This window comes from Ostrea edulis, chromosome 7 (assembly GCF_947568905.1).
Source record: "Ostrea edulis chromosome 7, xbOstEdul1.1, whole genome shotgun sequence".
NCBI lineage: Eukaryota > Metazoa > Mollusca > Bivalvia > Ostreida > Ostreidae > Ostrea > Ostrea edulis.
The window spans coordinates 44364238-44382607 of record NC_079170.1 but is presented as its reverse complement, the minus strand read 5'-3'; the positions used below and the strand labels follow the sequence as shown (position 1 = coordinate 44382607).

Here is an 18370-nt window from a genome sequence, read left to right as displayed (position 1 = left end):
ATGCGCTGTGTAACACTTATGATATACAGTAAAGCTTAAAACCACTCTTTCCTTTTTATGGCAATTTTCTGGGTCCTTTCATTTCTCAGCTCGTTATTCGCAGTTGATAAATTAAATGTACATTTGAATATCGATACATTTAGCTTAATGAAATGTTAAAATGAATAGTGCATTGTGAAAGTTTCGTACAAATGTAGAAAGAATAAGAGTTTCTAAAGAGTTTACAACAATCTTGTAATAACCATAATTGTCGTTGTTTGTGTTTTTACTGAAGCAGTCTGTATATTCATTTCGGTCTAATTTCTGTAGTTGGAGTTGATCCCTTTAAATTGTAAATGTAAGCCTCTTCGTAAAACTACTACTACTACTACTACTACTATTACTACTACTACTATTACTACTACTGCTGCTGCTACTACGTCTACTATTCTGGTTGTAACTGATATGTGGATGGGATGATTTACATTGTTTAAAAGTGTTGCCAACCATATGATATGTCTAGCAGATAGTAAACGTTAATATATATATTGCTCGTAACGCATTATATATCAACAAACAGTTAAGACTTTTAACGTAACCTGTATGCTATCGATATCTACCGTTTTATTTCGGTGTACATCATTGGTATCTAAGTGTCGCAGAAAATGCGTTACATGTACGTTTACCATCCAACACCTACCCTTGTATGCAACGATGTATTACCTCCTGCAAAGTAGTATTATCATTGGTTTACATCGATTACGTGAAGACCATGTATATTCCATACACTGTCAATGGAAGCTTTTATATAAACGAGTTATTTCCTTTGTCACGCTCACTTTGGCTTCAAAGTAGCCGAGTGCTCAGTAACAGAGCCGAAAACTTCGGTCGAAGAAACAAATTTCTAATTGTTTAAACTGAATGCGGAGACTAGGTGAAACAATGAACACAAATACGTAATTAACGGACTTTTTCGCGTCACTTGTGTGTGATGTCATATTTGTTTCAAATCACAGTGCATCCCTACATGATTACTCATAATCAAGCAAATTTTGTTTCTCGTGCATTTATGCTATTTGAAAAAGACAGTAGGTAAAATATATTCGTTACTTCGTTCTCACCCCATATGGAATTTACTGACCCTGTAAAAACCATATAAGGTCAACTACTACCATGTAACTTATATTGTCGCTAGTATTATATCCGACACAGTAAAATATGTAGACTAATCACAATCAACAAGTAAATGTGACGCTTTTCTTTGCCTTGAGAGGCGGATCAAGCACCCCCCCCCCCCCTCATCTGTGAGACATATACGAGGGTTGTTCGATATGTAATATGTATCGTACCACAGCACGATAACGCTTTCCACAATTTCGTGGATGATGATACTCTTGAATAGCTCTATCCAATACCTTTCCAACGATATAAACACGAGCCTTCAGCTCCACCAAACGTAAAGTCATTTCAATAGAGCCAGTCGTTGACCACTGTTGTAAATATGGTTGGGAAACGGGCTGAGAATATTGAAGAAATTAGAGCTTATATAAAAGTTCACACAAAACCGGGTCATTCGGTATTCGGCAATGCAGATTTGTTACTGAATTGGGGGAAGTTTATGGGTCTGATTAGGTATCTTATGAGACAGTTCGTAGATGGAGAAAGAATTTTCTGACTGGCACAGATTTTGCCAAATATGCAGCAAAATCTGGCAGACATGTGACTGTAACAGGTAAGGCAAATGTATCAAATGTCAGGGAAATAATTGAAAGTGATGGCAGATACACGATTCATGATATTGCCAATGCTGTTGGCATATTGCTATCGATATTTTAAAATTTCATTTTGAAGCGTATTTTGAAAATACGAAAGATTTCTGCCAGATGGATACCGCATATATTGACAGATGACCAAACATGGATACAAGTAAGAACCGCTAAGCAATTGCTCAAAATGTTTCCCAAATTCAATCAAAAACATATTTCAAACATTGTTACTAGTGACGAAACTATTTTGAACCAGTAAGAAAAATTGGAAAGAAAATATGGCAAACTAAACACGGTAGAAGGCCTGTAGTTGGCAAAAGAACCATAAGTACAAAGAAGGTTCTTTATTGCATATTCTTCTCATGTGATGGTATAGCCGTACAGATTCCGGTGCCGAAGGGCAAAAGTGTTAAAGTTCGGTATTACCGAGATGTTATACTAAAAACGCCCAAGAAATATTATCATAAATGTCACCCTGTGTCAGGATTTAGGTATGTTCGTCTACTTCATGATAATGCTGCATCACATACATTTCAGCCTGTGAAGCAATTTTTGAAGTCGGAGAAGGTTACCGTCTTGCCATACCTACTATACTTTCCAGATCTAGCCCCATGGGACTTTTCCCCTTTTCCAAAACTTTAAAAGTTCTTATCTGGTCGTAGTTGCAAGTCCAGACAAGCCCCTGGCTCATCCATCAATCAGTGCCTCAGATGTCTACCTTTATCAGCGTACCGTGACGCATTTCAGAAATGGATTCAGAGATTAAAATTATGTATTTCCAACAGCGGATAATACTTTGAAGGGATGTAATGTTCATTTCACTATTTGAGTCGAAAGCTTTGAGATATAGTACAATATACATTACATATCGAACGGCCCTCGTATTTCAAAATGAATAGGGCAACATTTACAAATGTTTAATATACCATTAATTCGAATTTAATATCTTTGTTTTAAGCTATTATTCAAATATCATACATAGTATATTCATTTTTACCACGGTGAATTGAGTATTATAGCGGTGTGTCTTGCTAGACATCGATAAAACAATCTGTTAATTTCACGGTTGTATCTTAATTGTATACATTGACTTTAGTTTTCACAAAAAGCTCTACAGCAGTACTGCGTTGTAAATAAAAAGAAAGAAAGAAAAGTAGTTCCAAATGTGTGTTGTGAAGCGGGTATCACATTACCAAACCATATTATACAAAAAGAAATGTCATTCCCTAAGTTGCATGTGACGAATCGGAGACTAGAATATAATAAGAATTCAATTATTTTATGATAAATGAAGATCTTTCGGCAATAAACAAATTAACTAATTCATAAATGAAATTGTACCACCTAACATAATGTCTTCGAAATAAAGGGTAAATTGAAATATACAATGTATGATGTTAATATCAACACATTGACTTAGATGAAAGTTTGGTATGGGAAACAGTAATTCACAAACTGGTCAAATGATCAACATACATGATGCAATAATGCTCTATACGAATATAATAACAGGGATTTTCTTTACAAGAAGGGATACTAAAACATATAAATTAAAGTTATGTATACCTCCTGCATCAACAACGATGTACTTGGATCCGGGAGCAAATGTTTGAAGTTCATTGTCTTTCGTTCTTTCTACACGAATGTGTTTGACGTAAATTGCAGCTGCTTCTGGCTCTAACACAATGGCTAGCATCTCTGAATCAATCCCAGCCTAATATATATATATATATATATATATATATATATATATTCTAGCGGAAAAAAGAAACTGTGCATTATAAAATTTAGTATAATTTTGTTATATTTGATGTTTATATTTATAAAATCTAAACAATCGATAAAGGTGATGTTTTTTAACAATATCGGATGGTACCAGACTCGGATGCACGGATTTTGTCATGATTAGTTAACACATGTTGTTTATTCAAGTGTTCGTACGCTCGAGTTTTACTGGCCAATACTGTTTGGAGTAAGAAGTGTAAAAGGTTTGTTTGGACATTATTCGTTAAGGAAAGCACTTTAGTTTTGACAAAATGTACCCTTCTGTCATGCCACGACTCATCGAAAACCCACGTAATCGTGCTGTTGGGACGTTTCAAGCTGGAATGGTACAAACTATCGTAGCAAGACACTTTGGAGTTCATTGGAACACCATCCAGTCATTGTGGATATGTTTACAACAATCTGATAACACTCGGAATCGACCACGTTCTGGGCGTCCTCTTGTGACGTCGCTTCGACAGGACAACCACATTAGACATTAGTGCACCTGAGAGTACACCTGAGAAATCGTTTCCAGACAAGTTTGACATTCGTAGCATTCCTGGACTTCGACCAATCAGTTCAAGAACTGTGCGTAATCGTCTGCGCGAGCATAACATCAGACCAAGACGTCCAGCAGTGCTCCCAATACTGCCTCAACGTCATTGTATCGCTAGACTAGCGTGGTGCAGAGGACATCTGCGATTCAGAATATAGGACAGGGCCAGTATTCTGTTCACTGATGAATCCAGATTTCAATTGGATAGCAGTGACGGCCTTTGTAGAGTGTATCGTTGCGTTGGGGAGCGGTACCAGGACGCTTGTGTTGTGTAACGTCGACAATTCGGTGGAAGTAGCGATATGGTGTGGGGTGGAATAACAGCACGTGGAAGGACCCCTCTACAAATTGTCAATGGAAATCTCACCGGCATACGCTATCGAGACGAAATTATTCAGCGCCATGTGATACCCTTCATACAGAGACAGCAAAATCACATCACTCTGCAGCAAGACAACGCAAGGCAACATGTTGCACGTGTAGTTAGGGACTTTTTTGTTCAATAGAATGTCGATGTCTTGTCTTGGCCAGCTGTTTTCCCCAATTATCGCCGATCGAGCACGTCTGGGATGAAAAGGAACGACGTCTACGCCGTTTACCAAATCAGCCAGTGACATTGGCTGATTTAGGCCAGGCTTTAACCAAAATCTGGAACAACATCCCTCAAGCATTTCTGAACACTTTAGTGGTATCAATGAGGCGCCGTTGTCAAGCATGCGTGAATGCAAATGGTGGTCACATGCGTTATTAACTTTGTTAATTCAAGTTCGAATACCAGTGTCTTTCGAGTGTGCTGAAATTGACGTTATTCGACGTTAACATTCAAACATTCATATACTAAATAATGCACATTTTCTTTTTTCCACTAGTATATCTATCTATCTATCTATATATATATATATAAATATATGTATCACAATAACACCTTTAGTATACCAAACATTTGTTATGACACTACAGTATTCTTGATGTAAAACATCGCTGAAATCCCACAGTACAACCGTATTAATGTTTTCAATCAGATGATGAAATGTTACCAAATCAATACATAGAAATGCACATCTCATTTCGAAAATAGTTTTTACTGTTTCTCATATTTATTCTATAATATGAACGTAAGATTGACGATACCTCAACTGCCGCTAACCGCATAAAAGATTTTGCCGGATCAGACCATATTGCAGGAACAGTAATGACCCATTTGATATCTTCTAGTTCAATATCTGTATTTTGCTTTCGACATTGTTCAAGTAAGGACTCCTTCATATATCCTATAGACTCAGAAAAAACAGTCAGGGCTTGCATCGGTTTACCAGTTTCATCTTCAATAATCATATTCTCATTGCAAGACTAAAATGACAAAAAGTCAATTAACATTAGCACCCGGAGAGTGTTTTCCAAAAATCATTGTGTATCTTAATGTGAAATATCTCATTAAAAATCAATTTTGCGTAGAAATGTTACATTAAATACATACCTTCAAATCGTATAAACACATTTTGAATTTTCTGAAAAAGTACCATTCTTTATGATCATTGTTTTCCATTAGGTCACTATACTTGTCCTCAGCTTCAAAGCCAAAATGGCTAAATTTCATTTCCTTGGTAAACAGAATGCATGTCGATGTCTTGTTGTACATCAGGTTACTAGAAGGATCCACCCATTCTTTTAGATAAGCCTTTGTCGGATCTCTATTGAAATCATCAATTGACGAAAAGGCATATCCAGAATATGTTGTTCCAAAGTCTATTGCAGCAACGAATAGTGCTTCCTTAAGCAGCCGTGTAAGAATAAGCTTTTTCGGATCTATTCCAGCCTAATGAAAGATGAATATATCACAAAAATATCATTTCCAAATATAAGTATGGATGCTGGTTTCAAAAATCAATTAATTCGTGCTCTAAAACACTGAAATGATGTACATTTGTATCATAATCGACATACGATATTACTGAAAAAAATCGCAGGTCATTTCAAGGACGATTTTCATGTTTCTAAATACCTTCATTCATACAGAATGAAATGCAAAATATACCTCAATTGCCGCTAACCATATGAGCGATTTTTCTGGGTCCGACGACAAGGCAGGAACAGCGATAATCCATTTTAAGATATTTACGTCTACACCTGTGTTGTGCTTTCGGCACTCTTCCAGTAAGGAATCCTTCAGATATCGTATTGACTCCGAGAAGACAGTCAGAACTGACATCGGTTTACCATTTTCATCCTCAATGACTCCATCATCATCGTTGGACTAAATTTAAGAAGACCAAACAACACTGACTTTTGTGCGATCTTTAAGGAAACATTAATCTATCCTAATGTGACATGTTCATCTGTAAATCAAGTTTTACAAAAAATACTTACCTTTAGAGTGTAAAAAATCGGTTTGAATCTTTTAAAAAAGAACCATTCTTTATGTTCGTTGGTATTCATCAGTTCAGTGTATTTCACTTCGGCTCCGAAGCCAAAATGGCTAAATTCCTTTTCTTTAGTAAACAGAATGCATGTAGGCGTCTCCGTGGACATCATTCTACTGGAATGATCTAACCATTGTTTTGAATAAAAATCTCCTGAATTTCTAATGAAATCGTCTTTGGATATGAAAGCACATCCAGAGTATGTTGTTCCAAATTCTATACCAGCAATGAAGAGGTCGTCGTCTTGCTCACTCGATGTCATGCTTAAGAGGATTGTATCATATCTATATGGATGAATATCAAGAAATTTACTGTTGTGGTACACGTATATCTAATTCAACTCTGAAGTCAATAAGCGTGTTTGTAAATCCATTATACTTGTAATAAACTTAAAAAGAAACAGTTTTATTCCCCTACAGATGTACAGTACCCGCAACGTTATTCTTGACATTCCTATCGTGTGTGTATCATATCGTGTTTTGCGTTTATTAGGTTTTCCGTTTTTTATCGTGTTTTGCATTTATCAGGCCTATCGTATATCGTGTTTTGCGTGTATCAGGTTTTTCGTTTATCGTGTAGCTTCGGAAACTATCGGGATTGTATATTAAATCTAAGGAAAGAGTACGATACTTTTCGAAAGCTTTATTCTTTTTGTTAAAGACGCCATTTTTAGCAATCGAGAAAATACAGTATATTTGAAGGAGAACATAAATCTGTCGATTTTAAGGCAGAAGAGAAGCTATTTATATGTCCAGAGACAGTGAAAATTTATCACATTTTCTTATAACTATCAATTATCACTCATAGTGTAGAAATATCTAACATATGAAGATATGGTGTAGTGCAGTGGAGTTTTTAAAGCGGTCATTATGAAAGTAATTGTAATTTTTGAATGACCAGTGAACTTAGAGCTTGATGAAAAATACCCCCCCCCCTCGCTACACACAAAATATTACTTGGTTTTATTTCACATTCAAGGTAATAGACATTAGAATAAGAGAGCTACTGAAGCATTATATCACTACATTATATTACATTTAGTTAATTCCCTGTGCAATTTATATATCAAAGATTAGGTGACAATATTTTAGAATCATTGACTGCAAATATTCATATAGATATCAAATAATGAATAAAAACCGTATATAGTTTAGTTTTCTGATTTTAGATGTGATGGCGTAAAATATTAATGAATTGAAAATATTATTTTTAAAAGTATGACCGTGTATTAAAGAAAGTATACGTTTTAGGTATATGATAAATATTGAAATCCTTCAGTATTATTATCAACACAATGTAAATATGTTGTAGGTATCAAAATTTTGTTCTGTCTAAATTGCTTCTAAATTTACAACATTTCTATCGTGAAGATCGTTTATCGTGTTTTGCGTTTATCAGGTCTATCGTGAATATCATTTGTCAAGTTGTGCGTTTATCAGGTTTATCGTGTATCCGATCATATCGTGCGTGTATCCTATCATATCGTGCGCATATCCTATCCTATTTAATTCAAACATATTTTATTGAGAAACGCAACAGAATTGGGCAACAGGCATAGCCTATGTAGGCCTTCTCCCTATCCTATCATGCGTGTATCGTATTCTATCGTTTATCATTGTGGGTATTGTACAGAACATTGGAGAATTCATTCACAAGTTTATATATAGTACCCCTTGCTTGTCGAAGAAGGCGACTAAATGGGGCGGTCCTTTGGATGAAACCGCAAAAACCGAGGTCCCGTGTCACAGCAGGTGTGGCACGATTAAGATCCTTCCCTGCTCAAAGGCCATAAGCACCGAACATACGCCTAAATTTTACAGCCCTTCACCGGCAGTGGTGACGTCTCCATATGAGTGAAATATCCTCGAGATGGACGTTAAACAATATTCAATCACACACACACACACATACACACACACACACACACACACACACACACACACACACACACATATATATATATATATATATATTTATATTAGAAGTTGATTCGGCACAGTTGTAAATAAATATTGAAAATCAGAATGACACATTCCATAAAAAACAATCATTTACTGCTAGCGCTTTCTCCATGTCTGCATGGTTCATCAGGCAGTTCAAATATGTATACAAAAATTGTTTAGTAACGTCTTTGTTATGACGTCAATTAAACGAGTCCTTTATGACGTCATAATAACGTTAACCGGTAGTGTTTGGTAATTGTCTATTTTGTAAAAATATTATGCTAAATTGTAGTTCAGTTATTCAAATAATTATTTTCTATTAAGACTTGGATTGAAAAATTTAATAAAATAGTCCTCTTTGGCTTTGCGAGTTATTTCATTTTCAGTCCACATTTTAAAGAACGGAAACACTTTAAATTTACCACCCCCGCATTCCGCAAAATGTTCACTACATGGGGTGTTCCGCACACTAGGATCTTTTTACGTGTTGTTTGTGCACCCTTACTCGCGCATTAAGTTTGTTCGTTTGTCCTATGTAGTTTTCTCCACAAGTTGGGCAAGTGGCACAGTAAATAAGGTTCTCGGATTTACAGTTCATGTTGGCATTGACTTTCAATATTTTCCTGGATTTAAAAGTAATGGAATCACCCTCTTCTATGTATTCGCACGTCCCGCAGCGTGGGTCACCACATTTTTTGACGTATTTGACCTTATTCAGGGAGAAATTGGCTCGAGTTAGTAGTTTTTTTTAGGCATGGTGCCTGACGTCGGCTGTTAATAATTTGAGATGAATTCACCACATTTTTCATATTGTTGGATTGTTCCAAAATTGGAAAAAAAACGTTTAGCTGTATTTAAGATATTGTGATTCCTTGGATTGTGTGTGACGACGAAAGGCACATTGTGCACAAACAACAAGTAAAAGATCCTAGTGTGCGGAATGATTGTTTTTTATGGAATGTGTCATTCTGATTTTCAATATTTATATATAAAATTATATATATATATATACACACAAATGGGAAAAATTGCCTCAGTGTCCGGTAATTAATAATCGATAGGTAAAAATCAAAATAAAATATGACAACACGTAAGCGCCATTATGAAAGCAAATTATGGTTTGTTTTCTTAATGTGAAACGTCTGAAGATTTTTTTAAAAATGAAAGCGCTTACGTTTTACAACGTGTTGTGATGTTTTATTTTATTTATAAAAAAAACTGGATCATATTGAAATTAAGACATTCAAATGAAACGAGAAAAAAAATGTGTTTTATCAAAGTTTTTTTTTCAACAACAGGTCGGTGATGCACACGATGGATTAATAATCGTCGTTCAAGCGTTCGCCATTTCATGCATTTGATACGAAGAATTTTAAAAAGTTATAGAAAACCTTCTGATGAGTTAATAATTAACTGGAGGATAATTGAGATAATGCAAACTCCTGAGATGTCTGAAGTCACTGGTACATGTATATAGGTAGACGATAACCTAAGAGAACACACGCTCATCAGAAACCTAGTGATAAATTTATCCCTAGCAGTAATAATATATATGGGTTATCTTATATATACTCATGAATGTTCTATTTACCAAAGCCCCTTAGATAAAAAATTGCAGACAGACGTTTCCTGTGGGAATCCGGGTTAGAAGAGGTCGTCAGTACCTCCTTGATTGTCATGAGAGGCGACAAAATAGTCCTTCGGATGAGACCACAACAACCAAAACCCCGTGTCACAGCAGGTGTGGCACGATAAAGATCCCTCACTGCTCAAAGGTCGTAATCGCCCAGCAATGGCCTAAATTTTACAGTCATTCACCGGCAATGGTGATGTCTCCATATGAGTGAGAATGTTTCGAGTGGGACGTTAAATAATATGCAATCAATCAATCAATCGAGCAAACAGACGTAACCATATCGTGAATATAATTGAGAAATTGGAATGGCATGTGATTATGCAGGAAATGTTTTGATAGTATAGTTATACCGCTCTATCTTCAGAAAATTAAAGGAGTGAAGGAATTTTCATTCATTCGACAAAAGTATTCTCAGAAAACTCAAAAAATATTAACAATTGGCATATTGTGTTTATATCTCTCAACTGATTCGATACACAAGAAGATCTTATTCTGCGTATGGTCAGTTTTCGAATCGAAGCAGGCTACTGACAAACAAGTAAATAGTGCAGGGTTTTCAACAGTCTCGTTTAAAGTGAGTATTTCACATATTCTATGGTCGTTATAAGGATTTAGTTTGCAAATACAACCTATCATTGGGTTAACTGCTGTCTGACGTTTTTCATACCGATTGTCAGTCCGTTCTTGGTACACTGATTTTGACTACAGATAACTCCGTTTGGCTGATCAAGATGTAGGGCTCACGGCGGGTGTGACCGATTGTCAGGGAATATTTACTCCCCCAAGGTAATTGATCCCACCTCTGGTATATCCGGGGATCCGTATTTGCCCAACTCTCTATTTTGTATTGCTTTTATGTGTTATGAGATTGATCACTATTTGTTATCTTCACTTTTCATACAAGACTTGAGATGACCTAATGCGATATCTATTTTTAATACAGAATGATTTTCTTTAAAATTACACTAGAAACATGCAAATATTCCCATGTGGAATTGAAGGTACGTATAACTGTATGTATTAATTTGCTTTCATCGCCGTCCTCCATTCTAATATATTCATAATTTTGATTAGATTAAACTTTTACTTAGTCAAGGAATTTCTATCTTTCCTATAATGTCTATGCATGAATCAAAAGTAGGGAGAGTGCCTGAAATGCAGCTTTTAAATCGAGGCCAAACTGTTATCTCTCATTTTGCCCCAAAGTTTTCCGTTCCTGATCAAAACTGTTCCGTTCTCGTTCTGGCTGAGAACTGTCTATTTAGCGTTCGTTCAAAAAAATGTTCTCAAATCGGTCAGCGTTCGTTCACCGTTCCACTGATGTAGAAGTACGCTTCGGGTCTGTAAATGTAGATAGTAGTCTATCTCGAGTTTAAAACTGATTATACCCAGAACAAGCTTTTGCGTATCGAATCAGTTCCTAATAGAATAAAAACAAGGAATGAAACGAGGTTTTACTTAAAACACCGATTTAAAAAAAATCTAACATTCTCCTTTTATCGTCACTTCTTTCTGATCCACTGATTTCAATAGTTATGCTATTCATTTACCATAAAATAATCTCCATCAACGCGTATAATCCATACAATTTAATAGTTTTTTTTCACAACCACTCTTTGGCTTGTTTCCTTGTTTGTCCCGAAGGCCATAACCAACGTGACTTCCGTTTATGCAGGTAGCTCCAAGTTTGAAATACAACTGTTATTTTTAATATTGAAAAGCACCTGATCTATTTGAATATTGTGATGAAGATATATCAAACATAAATATGTTAATAGAAAAAAAAGGTCATGTAATTTTAATCGATTAATGTAAAAAAAAATTATATCAGTATCGGAAGCATTTCATCTTTGAAGCTAGTGATTTCCCTATACAAGTAAAACAAAATCAAATATTAAGTTGTTTTATTGATTGCTTTACGTCCCGTGGATATTGTTTTACTCATATTGAGACGTCACCAGATGTATGTGAAGCACCACACATATCACATATCATAGCAGTGAGGGTTCTTAATGTGCCAGCACCTGTCACAATACTGAACCTCCATTTTCAAGGTAAGAAAGATCCATGATTCTCACTTACAAATGCCGGGGTTTGGTAAAGGAGCAATCACTAACTATATTTACATCGTAAGTTTTACGTACAACAAACAAAAGCAAATCATTTACAAACAGTACAGGGGATAGCTATATAATGGATTGAAAAGTAATATATATAACATAGCCACATTCATGAGACTAAGTCTAGATATCAATAGAAGAAAGGAGAAGATCGATTATTTTTTTACATTATCGAAAATTGTTGAAAACCGTTGCCATCCAATTTGGTCAGTTGGTACTAAAAAAATTACTCTTTTAGACAGCTACATTCCTCTCAGGCATTTTCAAATGTTTTTCTCATTAAATACTCGGTATGTACATGTACAATGGAACAGGTCTACGCATTGATTTTGTCAAAATGCTCATCTGGTGCATCAAAATTGGTACCGTATAAGTTTTACATAAGAGAGGTAGTGAAAAAGCACATTACATGTAACGACATTTAGCCATGTATCAAACTTTTGTTGATTTTAAGGATTATACATACATGTTATCTAGAACAAACATTGATATCCCTCTACCTATCTGTATATTTCATTACCACACAGTCACATTACTATTTTTCCATGTTACATGCAGCAAACCCAATCTACAATACTCAAATTGAGTACGGGATGCTATAAAGAAATAAAAAGAGGAAATGAAATGGATCTTTTACCACAATATCAAGTTTCTATGAACATTCGTAATCTTTCACAATCACAAAAAAGCAGTGGAATATAATATGCCTATTTCATTTTTTCAAGATGTTAACATTGAAATTAAGGGAAAGAAATTGGATTGATTGATTGATTGATTTTCTATTGTTTAACGTCCCTCTCGAGAAATTTGCACTCACTTGAAGACGTCACCATTGCCGGTGAAGGCTTCAAAATTTAGGTATATGCTTGGTGCTTATGACCTTTGAGCACGGAGAGATTTTTATCTTTTTACATCTGCTGTGACACAGGGCCTAGTGTTTTGCGGTCTTATTCGAAGGACCGTCCCATTTAATCGCCTTTTACGACAAACAAGGGATAGTCAGGACCTATTCTAACCCGGATCCCAATGTGAAGAAATTAGAATGAATTAACTTTCAGTTATAATACAAATAATTGATCTATGGAGATATTTAAAGTTATACTTACCAGTATTCTCTTTACTATATATGAGAACACTTTGAAAGGATGGAAAATAATCTAAGCCGACAATTTAGCCCTCTCATCAAATACTATCAGTCCGCTAAATGTTTACCAAGTATTTTATAAACTAAATGTTAACTACATATCTCGTAATTATCAACTTACAATGATAAATATGACACATTGCACCGTCGAAAAATTTATCAAGGCTACAGTTTTCCGCTAAAGTAAATTTACAATCAAAGTACTGAAAGTCACCTCTTACGACAAGCAAGAGACACTGAGGACCTATTCTAACCCAGACCTCCACGGGAAAAAATTGGAATGAATTAACGTTCATTTATAATAATACAAATAATTGATCTATGGAGATATTTAAAGTTATACTTACCAGTATTAACGCATCCTCTCTACTGTATATGAGAAAAGTTTGAAAGGATGGAAAATAATCTAAGCCGACAATATAGCCCTTTCATCAATTACTATCAGTCCGCTAAATGTTTACCAAGTATTTTATCTACTAAATGTTAACTACATATCTCGTAATTATCAACTTACAATGATAAATATGACACATTGCACCGTCGAAAAATTTATCAAGGCTACAGTTTTCCGCCAAAAGTAAATTTACAAAAATGACCGTCGCATACAACCAGATACAAAATTTAAGAATTCAATAAGATCTTTCACCCCCACACCAAAAATATATCTTCCGAATCTATCTAAACTTATTACTTGTTGTTTATACATCATGACGTACGTAACATCTCCGTCTATAAATTTAGGGAAATCCCATATAAACAAAGATGGGTCGGAAGGGAAATAGTTAGCAAGTTGCCTGAAGGTTAGTTAACATTAACTGAATGTTAACTTGCCATTAACATTCATATAGTGTTAACTTGACGTTAACTGTCAATTAAACTTAACTAACCCTCGTGCAACTGCCCACAGAAAACATACATATCTACGCTTTATGATGCATACATGTATATTAAAATATATATTGTTAGACTGTCAGACGTGAAGCAAACCATCTTGGCTCACTGATTTTGACAACGAATAGCTCCGTTTAAACCTGATTAATATATAGGACTCACGGAGGGTGTGACCGGTCGACAGGGGATATTTACTCCCCCTAAACACCTGATCCCAACTTTGGTATATCCAGCGGTCCGTGTTTAAACAACTATCTATTTTGTATTGCTTATAGGAGTTACGAGATTGATCACTGTTTGTTATCTTCACCTTTCCTACAGTTTTCTAAAACGTTATACAATGCGAGGAAATAATGAAATCTTACCACGATCATGGCGAGCAAAGGAGTTCCGTGCTCATAATGAACGGGCACTGCTGGGAAAAAAAGTTGGAATAAAATGAAATAGTTTGATGAATTTACAAACATATCTAATGATAGAACACATCGTACATTCTCTGAACGGACAATTATAAAAATGAAATACATGAAGATGAATTCAAGAAACGGGCAGTCAAGAAGGCGATAAAAAATCGTAAGTAAAATAAAGAAGTCGTATGGCCCGGCAATCTCCATTAAACTGTTAATGTACATAGAATAGTCATTTTCAGTTATGACAGTAAGATGGTTTTCCGACACCTACCTGTGTCGAGTTTGAAGAAAAGTTGGCAAAACGTATATGCAGGACTGCACCGACCGCCATCAAAAGGTACATGTACAGTGTAAGTAAAGTTTAATGAAATAGAAATGTATAACATTTCACGGTATCGGGACAATTTGTATCGTAGAGGGAAATAAATATGCAGAAATATATATTTCGTTGCTTGATGACAACGTGTGGCGTGTAATTATGTGACATTTTGCTGACGTAAATTATATATTCCAAGATAAAAATGTACCGATACATAGGGTTCATCTAGTAACGAAAACCAGTATACATGTATTTATATCTATGAATTGTCCATATCACAATCCCCACCACAATATTATTAAAAACAAACCAGAAACAAACACAAGTAATCTCCATGAGCTAGAACAAGCCATAAGATATATTTTGATGAATATAACGGTTATTTGCATACAAAACGTCTATACATCTATTCCAAGACGAATTGTTAGAGTGTTGAGAAACAAAGGAAACATGATGAAATGCTAAAGTAAGTTTTTCAAATGGTTATTTCATTTTACTTGCCTTGCAGCGCCCATTTTATCTTTTTATACGGATACTTTTGAGGGCGACTATAGATATGCTTTAGATTTATTTAATAATTGTGAAAACTTAAAGAACAGCAACAGAAACGCATATGGGGTTATTGTAAATATTCTATGCCATTAAGATGATTAAATTGTATCATATATATTACAAGTTTTCCTTTCTATATTCTGATTGATTGTATCTTTTAACGTCCCTCACGAGAATATACCATTATCACCTGCATAATTATGGTGTTTATATCTCTCAACTGATTCGATACACAAGAGCTTATTCTGCTTATGGTCAGGTTTTAAATCGAAGCAGGCTACTGACAAACAAGTTGATGGTGGAGAGGTTCCAACAGTCTCGTTTAAAGTCGGCATTTCGCACATTCTTTGGTAGTTATAACGACCTAGTTTGCCAATACAACCTATCGTTGGGACAAATGCTGTCTGACATGTTTCATATCGATTGTTAGGCCGTTCTTGACGCAATAATTTTGACTACTGATAACTCCGTTTACCTGATCAAGATATAGGGTTCACGGTGGGTGTGACAGGGAGTGCTTACTCCTCCTAGGCACCCGATCCCACCTCTGGTGTGTCCAGGGGTCCGTGTTTGCCCAACTCTCTATTTTGTATTACTTATAGGAGTTATGAGATTGATCACTGTTCGTTATCTTCACCTTTTATTCACAGGGAGACATCATTGCCAGTGAAGGGCTATATAATTTAAGCCTATGCTCGGTGCTTACGGCCTTTGAGCGGGAAGTTTTTTTTACAGTGTCACGGGGCCTCGATTTTTATCATCTGAAGGACTGTCCTATTTAGTCACTTCTTACGACAAGCAAGGGGTACTGAGGACCTATTCTAACCCGGATTTCCACGGGTTGTTATGAACATTTTCACGTAAGCATGTGACAAGTACTGCATAGGTTTGACTAGGACGAGACGTTCATCGTACTCAACTGGTACTTTTCCGATAAATAAAAGTAAGATTCGCCCACCGACTCAGAAGGAAAATACTAATCAGAGATTTACCATTTGAACACTTATTTGAACGATGGATACGATAGAGAAAGTAAAATCTGTTTTAATCATTGACGACCCTGATATCAGTGATGAGTAAAGTAATGATGAAGAATGTATCATATCTTTGTTCTTGCTAATTTTGTACGTGTTGTAGGCTATATGAATCCTTGTAGTTTTGTAACAGCTATTGCATACTTTTCCGAAATCCCTCCGATTCTTACCCCCTAATTTTATGACTGCCAATAATGTGCAAGCTGCAAATGTTCATATATAAAAAGAACGGTTGAGAGTGTGTAAGGGACAGCTATTTCGGTTTAATAATATGTTCAGTACCTTATTCACCTTTCTTTACATCATAGTGAGATTTGAACTCACAAAGTAAGATTTGAACATTTAAAAAGAGGTTCAAGATATACATGTATATTACATCGACATAATTGTTAACCTTCTTATAAGACATCATCATATAAATATTAGCAATATTTGTCTATTCCTTTTGAATATAATTGCAGTGTTGCTTGATCAAATGATAGAAAATCTCACGTGATAATACGAAAATGTCACATCGTTTTCCAAACCAATCGGAACCATCTGTCGACAACACAGAATGAAATACGACATTTATGCGGACGACTCTCACATTTACCTTGGAAAGATAGAATAATTACTTTACAAGATTAGAAGACGATACAGAATGAACTACCGCTGTTATCAGAAGCTTGTATAGCAGAGGTTAGTTCATGGATGGCTACAAACTTGTTGAAACTGAACCAGGACAAAACGGAACTGATCATTTTCTCTCCAAGACTTAATGCAGCAAAAATCCATTACACCACCTCAAAGTTAGAGAAAACAACATACATCAATGACATATATCCTTTTGATAATACTGTATCATCTATTTGATGCAAGGTGAAGATAACGAACAGTGATCAATCTCATAACTCCTACAAGCAATACAAAATATATAGTTGGGCAAACACGGACCCTTGGACACACCAGAGGTGGGATCAGGTGCCTAGGAGGAGTAAGCATCCCCTGTTGATGATAGAATACCACTTTCACATTACCAATATTGGTCGTATCCGCCATTTGATAACTAATGAAGCGTGCAAGACTCTTGCCAATGCACTTGTTACATCAATACTTGATTATGCGAGCTTTCTTCAGTTTGAAATAAACAAGACCACGTTAGACCGCTTACAGAAGGTACAGAACACGTAGCTAGGCTTGTGTCGAGGACAACGACACGGGATCATATTTCCCCAGTCTTAGTAGCGCAGCTGCATCGACTCCCAGTGTAGCATCGTTCAGAATACAAAATCTTGGTGTTTACCTTCTGTGCGCTGACGGGATATGTACCCGAATGTCTACAAGAACTCATTGATGTGTATTTCCCATCTCGACCACTAAGATCTGAAACATCACTGAGACTCTCTGTGCCAAAAATTCGCACAAAGTCTTTTGGAGTATATTCAGTTGGGTTGCAGCCAGTTTGTGGAATGATCTTCCGCAACATATTGAAGTTGCCAAAAACATTAACGTTTTAAAAAAAAACTGTTAAAACCCACTGTTTAAAATTACTTTCCCTGATTTTTAAGCTTCTTGCGCAGTACAAGGTTTTGTTTTCAATGACCGTTTTAATGCAAATTTCTAAACTTTCTTAATGTTTTATTTCATTGATTACTAATACTTTGCATAATGCTCGACATAGAAAAGGGAAAAGAAAACTTTAATTATAGAGTTTTATTTTGATAATTTTGCAGATTTAATTTCATTTAATTGTGTTTTATCCCTCTTCTTACTTTTGTGAAGCGCTTTAGAGAAAATTTGATATAAGGCGTTATATACGAGTTATTTTTATCATTATTATTATTATATTAT

At 35.5% G+C, this 18370-nt stretch overlaps 1 protein-coding gene across 1 annotated transcript in view; it reads right to left on the bottom strand.

Annotated features, from left to right (window-relative positions):
* The window catches only part of LOC130048689 (heat shock 70 kDa protein 12A-like), a 68663-nt gene extending 50658 nt beyond the window's left edge, over window positions 1–18005 (bottom strand). The window contains exons 1-5 of the mRNA XM_056145709.1: window positions 17823–18005; window positions 6104–6322; window positions 5546–5884; window positions 5200–5418; window positions 3312–3459 (exon numbers count right to left, since the gene is read on the bottom strand). Of these exons, the coding sequence (XP_056001684.1) occupies window positions 3312–3459; window positions 5200–5418; window positions 5546–5884; window positions 6104–6322; window positions 17823–18005 (1108 nt within the window). The remainder of the gene's footprint in view (window positions 1–3311; window positions 3460–5199; window positions 5419–5545; window positions 5885–6103; window positions 6323–17822) is intronic.
* Between the last annotated feature and the right edge of the window lie 365 nt (window positions 18006–18370).